Here is an 18,016-nt window from a genome sequence, read left to right as displayed (position 1 = left end):
CTGACTTAGTTAACAAGGCTGCAGAGCACGGTCTGCTGACATACTGGTAGATCAAAGCTTCTTCTCTTTCCTAACCCTTTAACAGGAAGACTGAGACACCAGGTCCAGATGTTTCCAGCCAGTGAGGCTTTAAAGCTACATCCAAAACTGAATGTTTTCCAAAAATTGGGGCATGTGGGTTTGATAACAGTATCCAGGACAACAGAGAGAAAGTTCTGACCTGCAGGCAGGGACTGGAATAGGGAACAGGGATGCTGCATTGCCTGCTGGACCCCACTGCTGGGTACTGCTGCAGCAACAGCCACCCATGGGGTTATTCACAGGCAGCAGTCCATGGAAGGATAAGTGGTGGGCTGTGGCCTCCCTGATGACTTGCCTTTAATTCCTTCAGCTGCAGGATGCCTTGAAGTGTCAGCACTGCAAAAAGCAGTTCAAATCCAAAGCTGGGCTGAATTACCACACCATGGCTGAACACGTCAGCAAGGTAAGGGAGGTGGGCTGTGCTTGTCTCGTGCCTCATTTCTCCAGGCAGTTGCAGAAGATGAAGCTGTTGGCACTTCTCTTTCCATGGGGGATCAAACACTGTCTTTGCAGCACTTCACGCACTGCTCAACCCAGACAGTGGCCTTCCCCCTTCCCTGCCAAGCAAAGCTTTTCCTTCTTAAGTAGTGAGTTTGGCTCATATTGATCCTGATAAGTAGAGCAGAGGACTGAAAAAATAAAAGCAGCGTTTCAGATCCCAGCATGGTGGGAGATCCGGTGAGTACGACGAGGCTGATTTTGAGTGGCAAAGCTCTGCCTCCAAAACTGCCCACAAATCCCAAACTGGTGGGTTTTGTGCCTTTTTTGAGGTTTGTTGCCTTGCACAAACCTCAAAATCTGGTCTTTTGCTCTCCACTGTGCATGGGAGAAGCAGCCACAAAATTTATCATGAATAAAATTTTGCAGGCACCGCTTTAGATGCTGTTTGAAAAATCTGGTTGTGTGCATCTCCAAGATATCAGGGCAAGGCATAACCACATATCTACATGTCCCATGCTTACCAGTTATGACTTGTCTTTTACCTGTGCCTTAATCTCCTGCTCTCCAGTCTGGCTGGTGAACCCTCCATGCAGGAACTGCTCCTGGGTTTCTCAGCTGGCCCTTCAGGTGTAAACACAGCAAAGGCATGAGCAGATCCAGCACATAACAGTGAAGCAGTGGGAAATCCAGCTCTCCTAATGGGACATTCCCTCCAGCCCAGGGCAGCACCTGCAAGGCAGGGGTTTACCACCCACTCCTGGCACAGAGGACATGAGTAAATGGTTGACTCTGTCGCTTCTGTTACTTCCTTATTTCCAGCCTGTTCCTGTGGAAACCACTGGACTTGGTGAGCAGGAAGAGCGGGAAAGGCTGAGGAAAGTGCTAAAGCAGATGGGAAAACTGAAATGCCCCAATGAGGTACAAGAACGATTCCTGTTTCTCGTTTTGTGAAAAGGTGGAAGGAGTGGGTCCCATGCAGAAGGGAACATGTGCTCTCCAGGCATCTCTTGGCACGTATTCAACCTTTCCACCTTAGCTCAGCCATCCCAGGCCCCTTCCCACTGGCTCTGTGTGCTCTGGCGATAGGCCAGCCTGGCAGGAGGGTGGGCACAGGGCAGGCTGAGGAGTGCTGGAGGGCAGATTCTGCCTCCTGAAATCAGGAAGGGGCACAGCCAGCGCTGTCCTGGGCACAGTGTAAAACTGAACCAAACCACACCGAAAATGGTGCCGAGCCGGTTGCAGACAAGTCATGAACAGGTAAGGGGGGCGTGTGGCAGAGGTTTGTCCTGCAGATGCTTTGCTGTCCATGCAAGCAGTGCCTCCCCAGTGCCTTCCCCTCCCACTGCCCACTGTGTGTCTGTCTGGAGAGCTCTGTGTGGTGGGGCAGGGGCTGCTCCCTCTGGGACACTTGTGCTTGTGTGTGGCTCTTTGGGCACTGTCAAATCCCCCATCACTCAGATGGGACAAGCTGGCAGAGCCGCTCTGCAGAGTGGGATCTTCAGGAATGTTCCTCCCTGGAGCAACAGCACCCCAACCTTTTCAGCATGGGCACGTGAAGCCCCAACCCTCCTTAACCCTTCACTTCTCCCCATCTCCATAGGGCTGCGTGGCCAACTTCTCCAGCCTGATGGGTTACCAGTACCACCAGAAGCGGTGTGGGAAGCAGCTCACCGAGGCTGACAAGCCTGTTTTCAGCTGTCCACACTGCGGCAAGAAGTACAAATCCAAGGCTGGCCACGACTACCATGTGCGGTCAGAACACACGGCCTCGGTGAGCCCCCTGGATGCCTCCACAGTCCGAGGAGCGGGGCCACCTCCCCCTGGGGGGAACTGCAGAGCTGCTGCGGAGCCCGTGGGCAGGACAGAGCCGGGCAGGGCCGGGCCGGGCAAGGCAGGTGCAGACGTCGGGCTGATGTTGTTTTCTCCCTCACACCACCACACGTGTGCTGTATCCTGCGGTGTCGGGGGGAACAGGCTGCTGCAACCCCCTCCACCTCCAAAAGTGCAGAGTGCTGCATTTATGGGAGCAGAACAGTCAGCAGTGTTCCCTTTCCCCAGTGCCCACAGGGCTGTGCTCCAGCCCACCCTGCATCCGTGCTCTGCAGGGGAAAAAAACAGAGCTCAGGCTGCTCCCTCACAAGCGCCGGCTGCTTGCCAGTGCTGGGGTGGCAGGATCTGTCCCTGGGGAGCATCCTTTTCTGTTCTGTTGATCCCTACTGACAGTGCATCCAACACTAGTCACTCCCTAACTAATAACTGGAGACATTTATACACACGGGACACAGTTGGTCTATCTCGTGGCGGCTGCTGGGCTGAGTGGGGCGGGTGCTCCCTTCATTCCTGTGCTCCGGTGCAGCGGCACAGAGCAGGTCTGGAAAGGCACAGCCCCAATCTCAGCATCCCCATCCCAGGCCTGGAGAGCTTGCCTGTTCTCTTGTCATGTCCTTCCTGACTCTGCCTCTCTTTCAGCCTCCAGAGGAGCCGGAGGTGAAGCAGGAGCCTGGTCCTGTAGAAGATTTCGAGAGGACCCCGAGCGGCCGCATCCGTCGGACGTCGGCCCAGGTCGCCATCTTTCACCTCCAGGAGATCGCGGAGGATGAGCTCGCCAGGGACTGGACCAAGCGGAGGATGAAGGACGACCTGGTGCCTGAAACAAAGCGGGTGAGCAGCCTTTAGTTCCTTTTGTTTTAGCATGAGCTGTACACAGAGATCCTGGGATGCTCTAGCCTGGCCCCAGCTGTACACAGAGATCCTGGGATGATTGCCTGGCCCCAGATGGCTGAAGGCTGCTCACGTGTCTGGCTTGCTGTGCCTTAAATTAATTAGCTGTGATGGCAGATTTATTGCTGAAGAGCCCACCCAGTGCAGGCTAAGCCCCTGTGGTCTGGAGACTCCCAGCAGCAGAGAGCTTTGCCCTTTTCCACTGAGTGGAATGGAGCAAAAGGTGGTGCTCTGGGGAGAAATCAGTCTGGCCCAAAGGATGTTGTTTGTGGAGCGGGGTGGGTTCTGGTCCGTGCTGAGTGGGGAAGCAGGGGCTGGTAGCCAAGAGGAGCATGTGAAGAGAGCAGAGATTGGACCTGAAACAATCTCCCTTGTGCTGTCAGAGAGCAAAAATACTCCAGCCAGAATTCCCTTCCTTCCATGTCTCTTCCTTAGCTTCTGGGAGATGTTTTCCTGGAGGTAAAGGGCCTGCAGCATCCCGGAGCAGTACTGCTGAGAGCAGAGGAAGGTGGAGAGTGGAGGCAGGGCTGAGCCCCTCAGGTTTCAGCAGAGATGCTCTCGTGGCCCAGTGCTGTGGGGCCTGCATGGGGACCCAGCAGGCTTGAGCTTTGTGTAGGCATTGGAGTGAGTACATGTTAAACCAAACCTCCCTCCTGGCTGTGAGAAGAGGTGATTATTCCTGGGAGTGTCCCAAAGCTGAAATTCCCTCCAGGTACACTCCTTCTGGACTGTAAAAGGAATGAAGCAGCAGTAAATCATGAAATTTTACGGTGTAAAAGAGGAGAAAAGAGAGGAAATAGGAGTTTTTTTCATCTGCTGGGACTCAATGCAGAGCCATCCTGCACAAGCTGCAGCCTGTTTCCTGAGCAGGTGACTCTGCAGTTGGGTGCCAGGCTTATTTCTTGCTCTGACCTGTTGCTCATCTCTTGTCCAGTACTCCAAAATTCACTCTGGGCAGGATATTGGGCACGTTGCAAAGATGGGAGTGAGGGTCAGAGGATATCATGAGGGCAAGGTCCTGCAGAGACCTGGAGCTGCTCATCCCTGCTCAGCTCCTGATCTGCACATGGTGGGCAGCTGGAAAACCAGCACAGGAACAACCCGCAGCTTCTTTACCCACCATGGCATCCCTGTGAGGCACTGGCACAGAAAGGAATCCAGCCACAACACTGCCACAGAGCAGAGCTGGGGGTTCTAGGGCCAGAACTGGTTGCCAGGTTTTTATTTCCCCAGTGCTTGGTGTTGCCATTGTTGGTTTCCAGACTACTTCAGCTGCAATGCATTTGTAACATAAAGAAAATCAAGCCCAAAGTAGCTGTTTCATTTCAAATACCATGTGAGGAGAGGTGTGCAGCTCTTTTCTCCCCCCTCTAGCCTTAGCTCTTGTGTTCCTCCCTTTCCTCTTGGAGCTGCTTCCTTCACCTCTTACTTCGGGTATTTTCTGTTTGAAGTGAGGGAGTAGCCAGGACCCCAGGCACGTGTTCAGGTGACATACAAAGGCATTGCAAAGGTCTCAGCACTGCCATAATTGCTGCATGAAATGCGTGTGGGTTTTTTTATGAGACATTTCATGTGCTCAGAGTCTAATTGTTTAAGTTTGACTGGGCCCCACCTTGGTGCTAAAAGTCAAGGAATTGCTATGAGGTTGACAGAAGCAGTTTTGCATTGAGGACGGGCAAGGGGGGAATTGGATCAGGTCCCAGGTGGCAAAACAAGGGCCAGGACCTCAGGCCCTGCATGAAATCCTCCATGGATTTTGGAAGGAATCAGTGCAGTGGGTGAATGCATACGTAGCTCTGTGTGTGCCTGTGGGTGCGTCTTGCAGTGGCTGTCACGTTCCCTTGACAACACTCTATAATCTGTTCAGTCTATGACATTTTTTCTCAACAAGAAATGCTGGAAGGAGGTGGGAGGCAGGTTCGGCCCAGGGAAGCTGGTGGGAACTTGCTGACTTCAGCACACCCTGTTGCTCTGCTTAGCTGTGTCTTGCATTGCTCAGGACCCCTCTGGGTTTACAAGTTGCTTCAGTTAAGGGTGTGGAAAAGACCTGCGAGCTGTGAGTGCCTCAAACATGCCAGCAAGTGCCCAGTTTGACCCTAATACAGCCCAAAACAGCCCTTCCCTCAGAACTGCCTTCAGCTGTGCTGGCAGGACAGCTCTGTGCCATGCAGGAGGCTTAGAGCAGTGGGCAGTGTCCCCATGTCCCCATGCCACTACCCTGCTGAGGGTGTGTGGTGGCTGCCCCTGAGGGACCTGACAGCCCAGAGCCACCAGAGCAGCAGGAAGAAAAACACTAGTTCACCATGACCAGTGTGGTGGGTCTGATGGGAACTGGTGGGATTCCCAAAAGAGCAGCTACACCATCATGTCTTCTTCCCCCTGAGCCTTACCCAACCTTTGGGAATATGCTGCTGGGCCTGCAGATCCCCTCGCTGGACCTGGGGAGAGGTGAGATGTGTCAGGGATTTGCAGCAGATTTCAGCTGCTCCTGCATCTTCTCAGAAAGCCCTGGGGATTTCCAGGATTCCTGGGAGATGGATGCATTACTGCTGTGGTCTGTAAGTAACCAGTGGTGGATGGATACACCCAAACTTGATGCAGCACAGGGTCCCAGCAGTCAACATGGATTTCAAGGAAGCTGATGAGGAAAGTCACCCTCCTCTCCATCCATTCTCCAGACAGCAAAACTTCTTCCATGGGAAGGCACAGCTGCTCAGCAAGGTGATGGTATATGGGGGTTCTCAGCCTCCAGGAGGCAAAGCCCCACTGCAGCCCCTGTGCTGTGGCCACATGGCAGCTGGTCCCAGCCACGGAGAGGGACACTGGATTTGGATCCCGTTGGTGGCCTGTGGTGGGATGTGTTCGCCTTTCCCCGGGAGAACGGATTCCTTCTCACCAAAGCAATGGCATCAGAATAAACGATTGCCGCTCAGTCCCAGGCCCAGCGCTGCCTTCGGTCTGCACTAACCAAATCCAGCATTTCTAAATATACACTGGAGTCTTATTTTCTCGCTCCGATCTTTATTTGCCTCCGGATAAGCTGAAACAGATGGGGTGTTTCACAACAGCCGCTTGCTGGGGTTGTCAGATGGGGAAGGGCACACCCCTGCTGCTTTTCTGGGAAAAATCCCCTTTCCAGAAGGTCTGTGAAGATGATGCCGACCCTCTGACCTTCTCTGGGGCCATCATCTGCCCATGAGCAGCCTTGGGGCTGCCACAGAAGGAGTGAGAGGCTGCAGGGAACCCCCAGTTTGGTGGCATGGGCAGGCTGTCATGGACTCTGGGATCTGGTGGGGGATGAGAAACAGCCTCCTTGAGCAGAGGGAAGGAGCATCTAAGAGACAAGAGGGTAGAAAATGCCATGGACATCCCCCTGTTTCCTGGTGCGGTGCTCTCCCAGTAGAGCTCGAGATGGCATTGCTTACTTCAAGGTGCTGGGGGTGGTGCTGGGCTCCTGCAGCCCAGGCAGCCACAGTTCTGCACAGGAAGGGATGCAGAGCTCCTCTGTGGGATAGAAGGACACCCCATTGACCTCCCCAAGACTCGGGCTGTGTGTGCTGCTATAGGGCTGAGGTCAGCCATGGAGGCTGCACATCCCCATGGAGCCTGGATGCTGTGGTGTGCCAGGGGTCCAGAGCAAAGGACTGCTGTGGGTCAGTCATAAAGCTAAAGAGGAAAAGTCATCTCCAGGCCTGAGGTTTTATACTGGAACCAGGATAAATTCCAGAGCAGAAGAGGCTGGCTTGGGTTTGTCCCCCAAAACAATGGCCCTGCAATCTGTGCGGGAGCCAGGCTGAGCCCTGCGGACTCATGTCACTGGTGGGCCAAACCGGATCCCAGCTCCAGCTGCGGGGCCGAGTCCATCCTTCCTCCCCTTGCTCAGCAGTGCTGGCATGGTGTGACCTTGCTGTGGGACCTGGCTGCCATCCAGCACCCTTGGGTGCATTTTGGCTTCACCTCCCAGGCGGCATCACCCACAGCTTCCACAGGGAGAGCTGTGCCTTGGGCTGGGGACCTGGGTGAGGCTTCCAGGGGCTCATTGGCTGAGACACCCCACATGGTTCTCATTTACTGTGATATATTTTGGGGAAGGGGAGAGCTGTCTAAGGAGCAGGAGGATTGAAATATGAAAGTTAATTAAATAAAACCGTCAGTCAAAGAAAACAAACCTTCCCAGCCCAACATCCTTTGACTGTTCAGAAGAGATGGGCTGCAGCCAAAACCAGTTGTAGTCGTTTAATGATTTGGCCATGAAAATTTTCACTTACAGGCTGTTTGAGGAAAATAAATGGAAAAGAAAAAGAAAATATAAAATATTCCATGCCTGGGGCTCCCTCTTAATAGAGACATAAAGATGACTTTGACATTCCCAGAACCACAGCGCCCTGGGAAGACTTGGGATTTACATGTTATTGTACAGGGCTGTTAGAGGAGAGCGGGGAGGGATTTTTCTCTGGAGTGGGAAAGCAGAGCAGCAGAGTCCACATCTCTGAACATCCCCCCTCGCCTCCTCCCTGGAGACGTGCGGAGGGAGAGGTTGTTGCTGGGGCTGTGTGCGGTTACCGTTAATGTTTGCTCATTCATGGGATTGATTGGTTTTTAATTATGGAGGCCGTTTGGCATCCTGACTCTCAGTATCAATGGCAGAAAGGGACTCCTGTGTTCTCCCCTGGAGGTGGCATTGCCTTTCCCGGGTGGGGGATCAAGAGCCTGGTAGATGTGCCATCCCAGAGCTTCAAAGAGCTCTTCTGGCATCTCCCCCAGCCACAAAGCACGACAGAATAGCAGCTCACTGGGGCTCAGGGGAGTTTTCCACATCCACGTCCGTCTGTGCCAGCGTTGGCAGCATCGTTTCGCAAAGCCCTCTGCCCCTGCCACTTCCATGGAGCCCATCTCTCCGTGGGATCTCTGCTCTGGCCATGCCCCACCACGTGCCAAGGGGAAGGCAGCAGGGGCACGTAGATCACTTCAATTTGAGTGGTTGGCATCTGAGCCTTCCACATCCTGAGTTTCCCTTTGTGGGGAGGTTTGGGAACAGCTGAGGGGAGCTGGACAGAGGCAGATTTGCAGCTTTATCAGCATGTTCAGGAAAAGTCGCAGCTGGAAAAGAAATCCAGCCAGCTTCCCACTGCCTCTGAACCATCAGGTCCAGGTCCTTGGGCAATGTTTTAAGAACAGCTCCTGGGTTTGCACCTCTGCAAATGCTGTTTGGCTGTGCATCCTCTCCATCCAGCATGGATGCAGGGATGCAGCCATGCCCTGTGCTCAGAGGTGCCCATGAAGAGTGGCACATGCTAAGGTACCTATGCCTGCACCATGTCCTCTGTGGGCTTACACAGCACTGTTCCCACTCCGGGCAAGTTTGGGGCTTGGGACCCAAACAACACCCACTGGCTCTAGCAGAGCTCACCAGGATGGGCTGGGAGTTGTGCCAGCATGGCTGAGCAGGCTGGTGTCCCCTGCAGACCTTGGCACAGTGGCAGGCAGGGACCAATCCCACAGGTAGGGCCAGACACAGCAGCCCAGAGCCCCAGAGATGCCCAGAGCTGCAGGCTTGACTTACGCTGAACATGCAGAACTGGAGTTGGAAAGGCCAGCCTGCTATGCTAATCCTCAAAGTCATTAATAAAGCGGTAATTAAAAGCACTTGGAAGGAGCAGCCCTGCCAGAAGGAGAGGCAGAGGCACAAGAGCCTTTCATTGTTTAACGGGTTGTGCCCATTCATGCATGGAAGGCAGCCATGGAGGCTCCTGGCCTTGTCCCCTTTGCCCAGTGTGCAGGGTTGTTTACTCCCCTGGTTATGAAACACAGCAGAAGGGCTGAGCTGACACCATGCACCGAAAACGCTGGGTCCAGGCCTGGCCCTGCAGCCGGGCATGGACCTGGGAGCAGGAACCTCCTCTCTCCCATTTGCCAGGGGTCTCCTCACCGGTGGCACAGCAGTGGGCAGAGCCACCCCATGCTCTGCAGTGCCCAGGGGAGTATGACATCCCTGGGAGAAGCCTCACAAGTAGTTTTCAGTTCCGATTCACTTCGGGTGGGGACAAGACCAGTGTGAAGAGGCAGGACTCCAGCACGGACCAGGCTGGGGTGTGCAGCTCTGCTAATCCTCTGCTATTGTTCACAGCTCAATTACACCCGGCCAGGGCTTCCAAAGCTCAATCCCAGGCTGCTGGAAAACTGGAAGAATGAAGTGAAGGAGAAGGGCCGCATCAACTGTCCCAACAACGTAAGGACTGCCTGTTCTGCCACAGGCTGGCTGGTTTCAGCCTGCAGGGGGAAAGGGGAGTTTTGGGGACAGAAACCCACCAAAGCAGGTTCTCACTGGGCTCCAGGTGACAGTGATGCTCACTCATTTCACCTCCTTTCCTTGGGCTTGCTGCCATGCCTGGTTAAAGCATACCCTGCCTTTGGGATCCTCCTGGTGTGCTTAAGCTTGGGGTCTGGGCCACTCTTGGGCTGACAGTTCAGCATTGCCCAGCTGGGGCTCTGGAGCTGCCTTTGTGAAGCTCCTGATATCCAGACCAGGTGAAGGCTGTACGTCCTGTGTTCAAGAGCCTTTCAATGCAGAGAACCTGCTTTTCCCACAGTTAAGCCAGACTGGATTTAAGCCAAGGGTTTTAAAGCCCTTCAACAGGCAGCAACCTCAGGGCATGGTGCGTGTGCTTCATCTCTCTGTGAAACACAGTCTTGGCCCGAGCTGGCGGGGAGGTGAACCCCACCCTGGTGCTGGGCCTGGATATATCATCCCAAACAAAGCCTTGCTAATGGGAGTTCTGAAGGAGGCTGTTCCCTCAAGGCTGAGGGAGCCGGGCTGGCTAATTAATGTCATACACAGGCACTTGAAAAAGACGTTGCTCAGAAACTGGTCATGCTGCTGCCCGGGTGATTTCTCCTCTCTGTTAAGCCTCTGCTGTGGCTCCAAGAACTCCTGTAGCCCAGCAGGACCTCCCGACAGCTCGCAAATGTACGTTTTCCGTGGAGACATTTAGGGGAGACGTTTTTCAGGCTGTTGCAGAGGGATGTGGCCACATGACTCCCATTAGCACTAATAGGAAACGTGTGACCAGAGCCCTTGGCGCCTTGCAGAGCATTAACCTCACACTGCTCAGCCTGGACCGGTGGCTGTGCTGGCTCAGCGGGCTCCTGGCCCCGGCTCAGAGGGACAGATGAGGGGGTTCATGCCTAACCTTGCTTTGTTTCTTCCTGCAGTGCTGTGAAGCCATTTATTCCAGTGTCTCGGGGCTGAAAGCTCACCTGGCCAACTGCAACAAGGTGGGCCCCTCCTTTTACAGCCTTCTCTCAGGTGGCTTTGGGATTTGGTTTTCTCTTCCCCCCAGCTGGTGTGGAAGGGAAAAGCCAAGGGACAATGCACAGGCTAAATGATGGTGGCCACTGGGAGGGCAGGGCAGGCAGTGCTGCTCCCTGTGAGTTGTCACCAGGCAGATGGGGGCAGAGAGGCTGGAGCAGAGCAGATGGGATAGAGAGGATGTAGCTGCCATCCCAGCTGTAGAGCAGAGGTTCCACAATACAAACATCTCCCCCAAGAGCCCAGGCCTCTGACACGGAGTGTCTCAGGGACACAGCAGTGGGACTAAACCCTCCTGCCTCATGTCCTCCCATTCCACTGCAGCCCCTGCCCTGCTGGTTCCTGCAGCCCCCAAATCATTCATGAGTCCTTGGCTACCCAACGTGGCCACCACCTCACATAACCACACATCAGCCACAGCACCTCAGAGCCAAAGAGATGGGTGTTGGAAACTGAATGTTTCGCGGGAATCGGGAATCTTCCTCCATTGATTTAGGCAGCCCTGCAACCCCTCTGAAAGCCCAGCTGGAGGGATTCTGTTGCAATGCCTCCTGGGATGAGCTGAGGTTGGAAGGGGCATCCTGGAGTCCATCCAGAGACCAGTGCCCTCCTGCCTGATGGAGCAGCCCTGAGCTCCAGTGGCCTGTGGCTGCCACAGGGGAGGGATCGGGAGCTCAGCGTAGGTCCCTTAAGCTGGAACCGAGTAAGAGCTGCTAAAGCTTTATACCCTGAAACATTTCCAGCTGCAGCTTCCATTGAATGGAGCTTCCAGGAGGCAGCTCCAATACATATCCCATGGTTATTAAAAACACCAACTCCTGCGCTCCTCCAGCGCTAGCTGGAACAGCAGCTCTTAATGAGATCATTTAGAAAACGGGCTGCAGAGATCCAGCAGGAGAAGTTGGATTTATGCAGGATAAAAGAGCAAACACGGGAGACTGGGACAGTTCTTTTGCTGTCCAAGAGAAAATGGAGCTGGTTTCTGTCGGGTTCCATGAAGGGGAGGCAGCCAGGATCTGCATGAGCATTTCTATGAACTACAGAGCTGCACACTCTGTATCTGGCACAGCTGGGGCCTGGTGATGGGGGTCAGCACTGGGGGAATTTCTGCTCTGTGACCCCCACACCACTGTCAGTAGGATTCTTCCCCTTACAGAGGCTTTAGTTTGGACACATGTGCCACCAAATTGGACATAATCACAACCCCTCCAGAGCTGGCTTGTGATTCCTGCTATAAAATCCTGGAGAACTGGTTGCCATACATCAAGCCTTAGTGAGAGTGGAGACTGCTCCCAGGCAGCACCCTATCCTCAGTGGGGATTGATCCACCAAGATGATGTTGCCTGAGTATTCCTGAAGCCAGCCTGCAGCAGGGCCCCAGCCCTGCCCTCTCCCGAAATGAGAGACCTGTCTAACTCCAGATTTATAGCTATGGAGAGATTCCCAGGGAGGAAATATATTGCCCAGAGGGGCTCATCCATAACCCCCTCATCAACAGAGAGCACATTATCTCCCGCGTGCCGTGACCTGCGGCAGAGCCAGGAGATCCATCATCCCACCAGGGCTCTGATGACAGGAATCCAGCAGTCAATGTGGCTCTTTGACAGTGTAAAGGGAAAATTAGGTGAGTGTTGGACATAAATCTGATGGTGGTTCAGTCCCAGGAGATCACAGATCTGCTGACAGTGATGACACAGGGCGATGGCCCCATCAGCCCTGGGGCATACCTGGTGATGTTGGGGACACACAGGCTGAAGATCAGAGAGATGTGGCTGAGCTCCTGGCCTGGCACCGAGGCCAACAGAGATCTGATGATTTGAACAGGACCATTTATTTTATGTCATTTTGAGGTCACAGGGGGGTCAGGACCGGGGATGGAGGAGGGGACACCCCTCCAGGGCTCTTTCAGCTCTGCAGGAGGCTGCTCTGTCTTGCAGGGAGACCACTCGGTGGGCAAGTACCGCTGCCTCCTGTGCCAGAAGGAGTTCAGCTCTGAGAGTGGCGTCAAGTACCACATCATCAAGGCTCACTCAGAGGTAAGGAAGCGGCTGGAGCTGGGCTGGGCTGGTCTCTGCTCCAATACGCCCATCCTTGGGCTGTCCCTCTCCATCCATCCATCCATCCATCCATCCATCCATCCATCCATCCATCCATCCATCCATCCATCCATGTCTGCTGAGAGTGGAGCTCAGCAGCAGCTCCCAGCAGCATCAGCAATGCTGTGACAACTTGGGGGGATCCTCCCTATCCCCGCTGGTGTCCTCGACACCCCCAGGGCTGGCTGCAGCTGCTCAGCACTGAGGAGTTTGTCCTTGGGGAGGTGATGCCAGCAGGGTGTGGGGTGGGCCAGGCTCGGGTTGTGTGTGCTGGTGCCAGTGCCAGTGCCTGGCCCCTGGACAGTCACTAATCCCCGTGTCACCCCACGGACACAGAACTGGTTCCGAACCTCCTCAGAGGCCAGCCGGAAAAAGAAAAACAGGGAACAGCTTTCTTCTAGCAAAGAGGAGAAAAAGAAAAGCACAAACGGGAAGAAAAGAGGGAGAAAACCCAAGGAGAGGCCTCCAGAATTGTCCCTGAAGAGCAAAGAGAGCGTGGCAGCAAAGACTAATCACAAGAAAACCCTTGAGCACTGGGAAAGCTCCCGGGACAGCCCCGAGGGGGAGGAACGTGTCCCCAAACCCCCGAGCCAACAGAAGGGAGGAGCCAGCAAGATGTCTGAGAAATGAGCAGCTCAGAGACTCGTTTCTGAGGATTCGTTTACAGCCCAGGGTAACAGGGTGGGGATCTCTCCCAGTTTTCTGTCCTCTCCTTCCCATCCCAACTCCCTTTCCCCCCACCCTCCTCTCACCCTCTTTTTACAAAAAGAAAGGAAAAAAGTTTAAAAAAAAAGACAGAAAATACCAATTAACCACTTAAAAACAAGTCCCGTACCTTGTTTCACACTGGAAAACAAACAGGATCAAAGAAGCTGGACCGTTCTCCAGCCCCTGCCTATGTACATACCCCTCGGTGGGACCCTGCTGCCTCCCCCGACCCGTGACTCCCCTCCCCTGCGCCAAACTGGTGACGCTTGAGCAAAAGAGAAGTGCAATAGCAGTGGGATCCCGTGGATGGGACCCTCCCCAGCGGCTGCGTGCCAGGGCAGGGAGCTGCCCAGCAGCCCCAGCCTCCCAGCTCCAGGGCAATGTTTCCAAAGATGTTTGACCTGGTCGGGCAGAAGGTCTGGCAGTAAGTGCTGGGGGTGTCAGCAGTGCTCTCCCCGCAGCCTCGGGCCAAGGGGGGCCGTGTTTGGCCGGGACTGGCTCCATGGTGGGGTGTCGGCTTTGCAGGGTTTGTCTCGGCGAGGCGCAGGTAGAGGAGGGAACAGAGAGTGTGGGAATGGAGCAGGACACAGGGCTGGGGTGCTGGAGAGGGAGATGCCGTGGAACTGGTCGGGTTGGACAGTTTAATGGAAAGTTGTGGGAATGTTGTGGAGCGTGGCGGTGTGACCACAGAGGGGGTGCAGTGAGGGAGCTGCGCCTTGGTGCTCAGATTGTGTTTGCAGATGCAGCTAGCAGTGCCAGAGGCAGGGGGAAATGGCAGCCATTGGACTGCCCTGCCTGACATGTGGGCATCCAAGGGTGATTCAGGGTCCCACTGTGCTCTATCTGATTACCCAGGAGGGAGGAATGAGGTCTCAGGCCCCCAGTTGCAGCCGTGGGAGGTTTGTGATGGGGACAGGAGAAAAAACATCAAGTGACAATCACAGGTCCTGCTTTGGGTGAGCCCAACTGCTGCCCAGGCACCTCCCACTCCCCTTGTGCCTCTGGGCCGGGACCCACTGTGGGGGGAGTCTCTTCTCCCAAAGATGCATCTGAGCCCCCAACCATCCCCCTCGGGATGGCAGTCCCTGTGGCTGTCCCTGCTTGTGCTCTCCCCCCGGGCTCTTCTTTGCACCTGTGCTGGCACTGTCATCACACCTCGCTCCAGCCCGGAGGGAACCATCCCTGGACCAGGATGTGTCCATCTCCAGACGAAACCAGGCTACCTCGGTCCTCGGGAAACAGACACGTTTCCTCTCGGTAACAGAACAGAAAACCTTAATTCGATTTTTTCCCTATGCAGAGCCAGGGAAGTGGCATCGGAGGGGGGAGCTTCTGCTTTTGCTTTAATCAGTTCAAACCTCAGTCCTCGCTTTCTGAGGAGCTCAGTACTCCTTGCTGCCCGCTAGAGGCTCGGTATCATTCCGTGCTCCGAGAAGCCACTCGGACATAATTAACATCCTCCTCTGGCAGGTTATTCCAGCCAGGGAGGGAAGAGGAATGGTGGTGGCTGAAGCCAGAGTGGCTTCTCAGGGACCCGGGGCTCCTGCTCTGTCCATGGCTCCGGCACCTGGTTCCACCCTCTGCAATGCCAAGCAAGCTGGACACATGCCTGCAGGTGAGGGAATGTGCTGGAGCACTGTTGGCTGTGCTAGGCCTCGAGGCAATTAGTGAGAAAGCTTCATTAGTCACTGCAGCTCAGCCTGGTCTCTGCTTGCACATCAGTGGCTCTGTGTGTGGATGGTGTCACCAGGGTAGGTCTGTCTCCCAGAACTTCAGGAGGTGTGGGATGTGCACGCTTGGAGCTGCTCACTCTTTGTCACAAGAGGCATGTGGGGACACTGTCCTGGCAATGCTGTTCTGTGGTGCTGAGCCCATATCCCCTTGCCAAAGCTGTAATGGTTGGGAGGGCACTGGCCCCTCACCAGAGACGGGTGTTTGGGGGCACACTGGGGCTCCTGGGGAGGCTGGCAGCACCAGGAAGGGGACAGCAGGCAGAGATGGGGACCTGGCACTGAAATCCTTTGTAGAGGGGCAGAGCAAGGTGCTGGATCCCAAAATCATGTCCTCCCATGGAAGAAACCCCCAAGGAAAGCTCCATGCCCTGACCCAGGGAGGACGGACCCAGGGTGCCCAGGCTGCTGGCTTGGGTGGTCACCACTCAATCCCCACCACCTCCCCTTGGGCACAGCCCAGGCCTCATTAATGTGATATTAATTGGCTTCTCATTGATTAAACTAACAGGCAGCACTGTGCTCCATGCCGGGGGAGCCCTGGGAGCTGCTCAGGGTGGGGGACACCCAGGGAAGGGACGGCTTGGGGGGTCATCACAGAGTCTGCATCAAAACCCACCTCTGCTTCCTTAACAAGAGAGTCTGCAAAGGAGCATCCTGGCAACAGCAGGGACAGCTGCAGTGGCCTCCCACAGTGACACCAGCCCAAAAGGGACCCCAAGGACCATCTGAGATCTCAGGGTCAGCAGTGGGAGCAGCAGTCCTGGTGCTGGGGCTGTCTCTGTCACTCAGACCTGGGAGATGCAGGGCAGTGCTGTGGTCAGTTGGGAATTTCCATGAGAAAGTGAATTCTCCAGGGATTTTTCCCCCCCTAAAAATGTGTTTTCCCCAGTAGTCATCACTCAGAGAGAAACATGTTCCCCCGCTTTCCTTATGAAACATCCTTAACTCTCCTGCTTGTCCAGGGAAGGTTCCAGAGCAGAGCCGGGATCACCAGCAGCTCCTGACAAATGGACAGGGCTGAGTGACACCACAGTGGCATTGGTGGGGGCTGGTGGGTTGTGCCCCTTCAGGTGCTCCCAGTGAGGCAGCACCAGCAGGGAAACCACCTTGATCCATAGGGATGGGCAGAGGCTGCAGTACCAGATAAGGGGATGAGGTGTCCTGTCCCCTTTCATCCCCTCATCCACAGGGTTTGGGAGTTTAGTCACCCTGGGGACAGTGACACTGTGGTCCCACACCTCCACTGTTGTGGAAACCCACTGCCCAGTCACACATGTCCCCGAGGAAAGGGCTAAACCTCTGTGGGAGCAGGGATGGACTGCAGCCCCGTGGGGAGACCCCTGGGAAGCTTCAGTCATGGGGGGCTGCTGTGGCTGAGGACCCCCCAGCACTGACACCACACCACGGTGAGGGTGACTGTGCTGCACCGGCTCCAGGCAGGAAGCGAGGGCCAAATCCAGTTGCAGTGGATGAAGCTGCCTGGCCCTGGAGCATCTGTCACACCCAGGAACCTTGGGAGTGTTTTGTTCTTTTCTTTTCTCGTGACACCCATCCCACGGCATATCCGAATGTTTCTCGTCGATGCCAGTTATTAGTGCATAAGTGTATTTTGGGGAAAAAATGAAAACAGAAAAAAAAATAGGAAAAAAAAGAATTTTCAATTTATCACTTGTAACCATATATATAAATATATAAATATATATATTAAAAAGTGTTTATTTGCAAAAAATAAAATTGTTTTAACGGTAAACTATCTTATAATAAACTCCCGATTTGTGACGATCTGTTCTTTTGTTAATCATTGACAAATCCTCAGTTGGAGAGTACTGTCCGAGCAGCTCCGAGCCCCGCCGAGGTGCTCCTGTACTGTATGTATGAAACAGCTGTATCGAATAAATGGTTATTGATTTTTTATTAGCCCTGTCCTCATCGTTATTTGCCATTTCGGTGGGAGAGTTGGATGTGGGATTTGGTGGGTTGGGATTTGTCCTTCCTCCGTGTTCGTGGCTGAGGGGACCCCCCCATCTACTGGGATTTAAGAACATGGTCCCCAGCCCAGGGGTGCCCCAACACCAGGATGGGGAGGCTGGGGAGAGTGAGGACCAGGGATGCTTCCTGAACAGCCAGCAATCCTGGTGCCAGAAGGATCCCCAGAGCCTCAGGATCCCAGTGCCAGGAGGGTCCCTGGTGCCCACAGCCCAGCTGCCCCACACTACCCTATTTTAGGGCTAGAAATACCCCTAGAGCTGCTCCCAATCCACCCATCACATCAACAGCATCCAGTGTCTCCCAGCTCCGGGAGCCACATCCAGCCCAGGATCTCCTCCCTGGGGAGCTCTGTGTGACCCAGGCCTGCCTCCACAGCCCTCCCAGCGTGGGAATAAATCCTCTTCTGCTTCCTAATGGGTTTTTTGGCACTGAACCCAAATCAGGGACAGATTTAGACTGATCTCCCTGCTGGTTGAGAACTCAGCCTTTTCCCATAGACACTCTTGGCTCCCCAAAGACAGGATGGGGACCCCAAGGAGCAGCACTTGCCTTGGCCCCCCCAAACATGTGGTACCACAGACCTGTGCCCCAGGGGACCCCAGATGGAAGATGGGAGCACAATACCAAGTAAAGTGACCCCCACAGGGACAGGCTCCCCCAGCTCCACTCCCCTGTGCCCAGTGACTGGCCTGGGACCACCCAGATGCTGTTGCCCCCAGCTCTGCTGGCAGCTGCAGGGTGTGGGGGCTGCCGTGTGTCACTGCTTGGGTATGAGGTGCTCCTGCACAGCTGCCCCACAGCACCCACCGTGATAACAGAACCCACCAGTGCCCACAGCACCAAATCGTGCCCGCACCACTTATCTGCATCCCACAGCACCCACCCCTGCCCCAAACACCCACCTATACCCCAAAACACCCAGCTGCACCCACTCATGC

At 54.8% G+C, this 18,016-nt stretch overlaps 1 protein-coding gene across 4 annotated transcripts in view; it reads left to right on the top strand.

The window, feature by feature from the left end:
• Window positions 1–17,003, top strand: part of ZNF512B (zinc finger protein 512B) — a 30,138-nt gene extending 13,135 nt beyond the window's left edge. For 2 of the 4 annotated variants that reach the window (XM_071572779.1, XM_071572782.1), the window contains 8 exons: window positions 392–484; window positions 1,342–1,440; window positions 2,123–2,413; window positions 2,992–3,183; window positions 9,371–9,472; window positions 10,456–10,518; window positions 12,490–12,588; window positions 12,985–17,003. In XM_071572779.1, the coding sequence (XP_071428880.1) occupies window positions 392–484; window positions 1,342–1,440; window positions 2,123–2,413; window positions 2,992–3,183; window positions 9,371–9,472; window positions 10,456–10,518; window positions 12,490–12,588; window positions 12,985–13,278 (1,233 nt within the window). In that variant the 3' untranslated portion in view covers window positions 13,279–17,003. The remainder of the gene's footprint in view (window positions 1–391; window positions 485–1,341; window positions 1,441–2,122; window positions 2,414–2,991; window positions 3,184–9,370; window positions 9,473–10,455; window positions 10,519–12,489; window positions 12,589–12,984) is intronic. The other 2 variants (XM_071572781.1, XM_071572780.1) reach the window with 2 other exon arrangements.
• The last annotated feature ends 1,013 nt before the right edge of the window (window positions 17,004–18,016 follow it).

This window comes from Pithys albifrons, chromosome 18, assembly GCF_047495875.1.
Source record: "Pithys albifrons albifrons isolate INPA30051 chromosome 18, PitAlb_v1, whole genome shotgun sequence".
NCBI classification, from domain to species: domain Eukaryota; kingdom Metazoa; phylum Chordata; class Aves; order Passeriformes; family Thamnophilidae; genus Pithys; species Pithys albifrons.
This window is presented reverse-complemented; position numbering and strand designations above follow the sequence as displayed.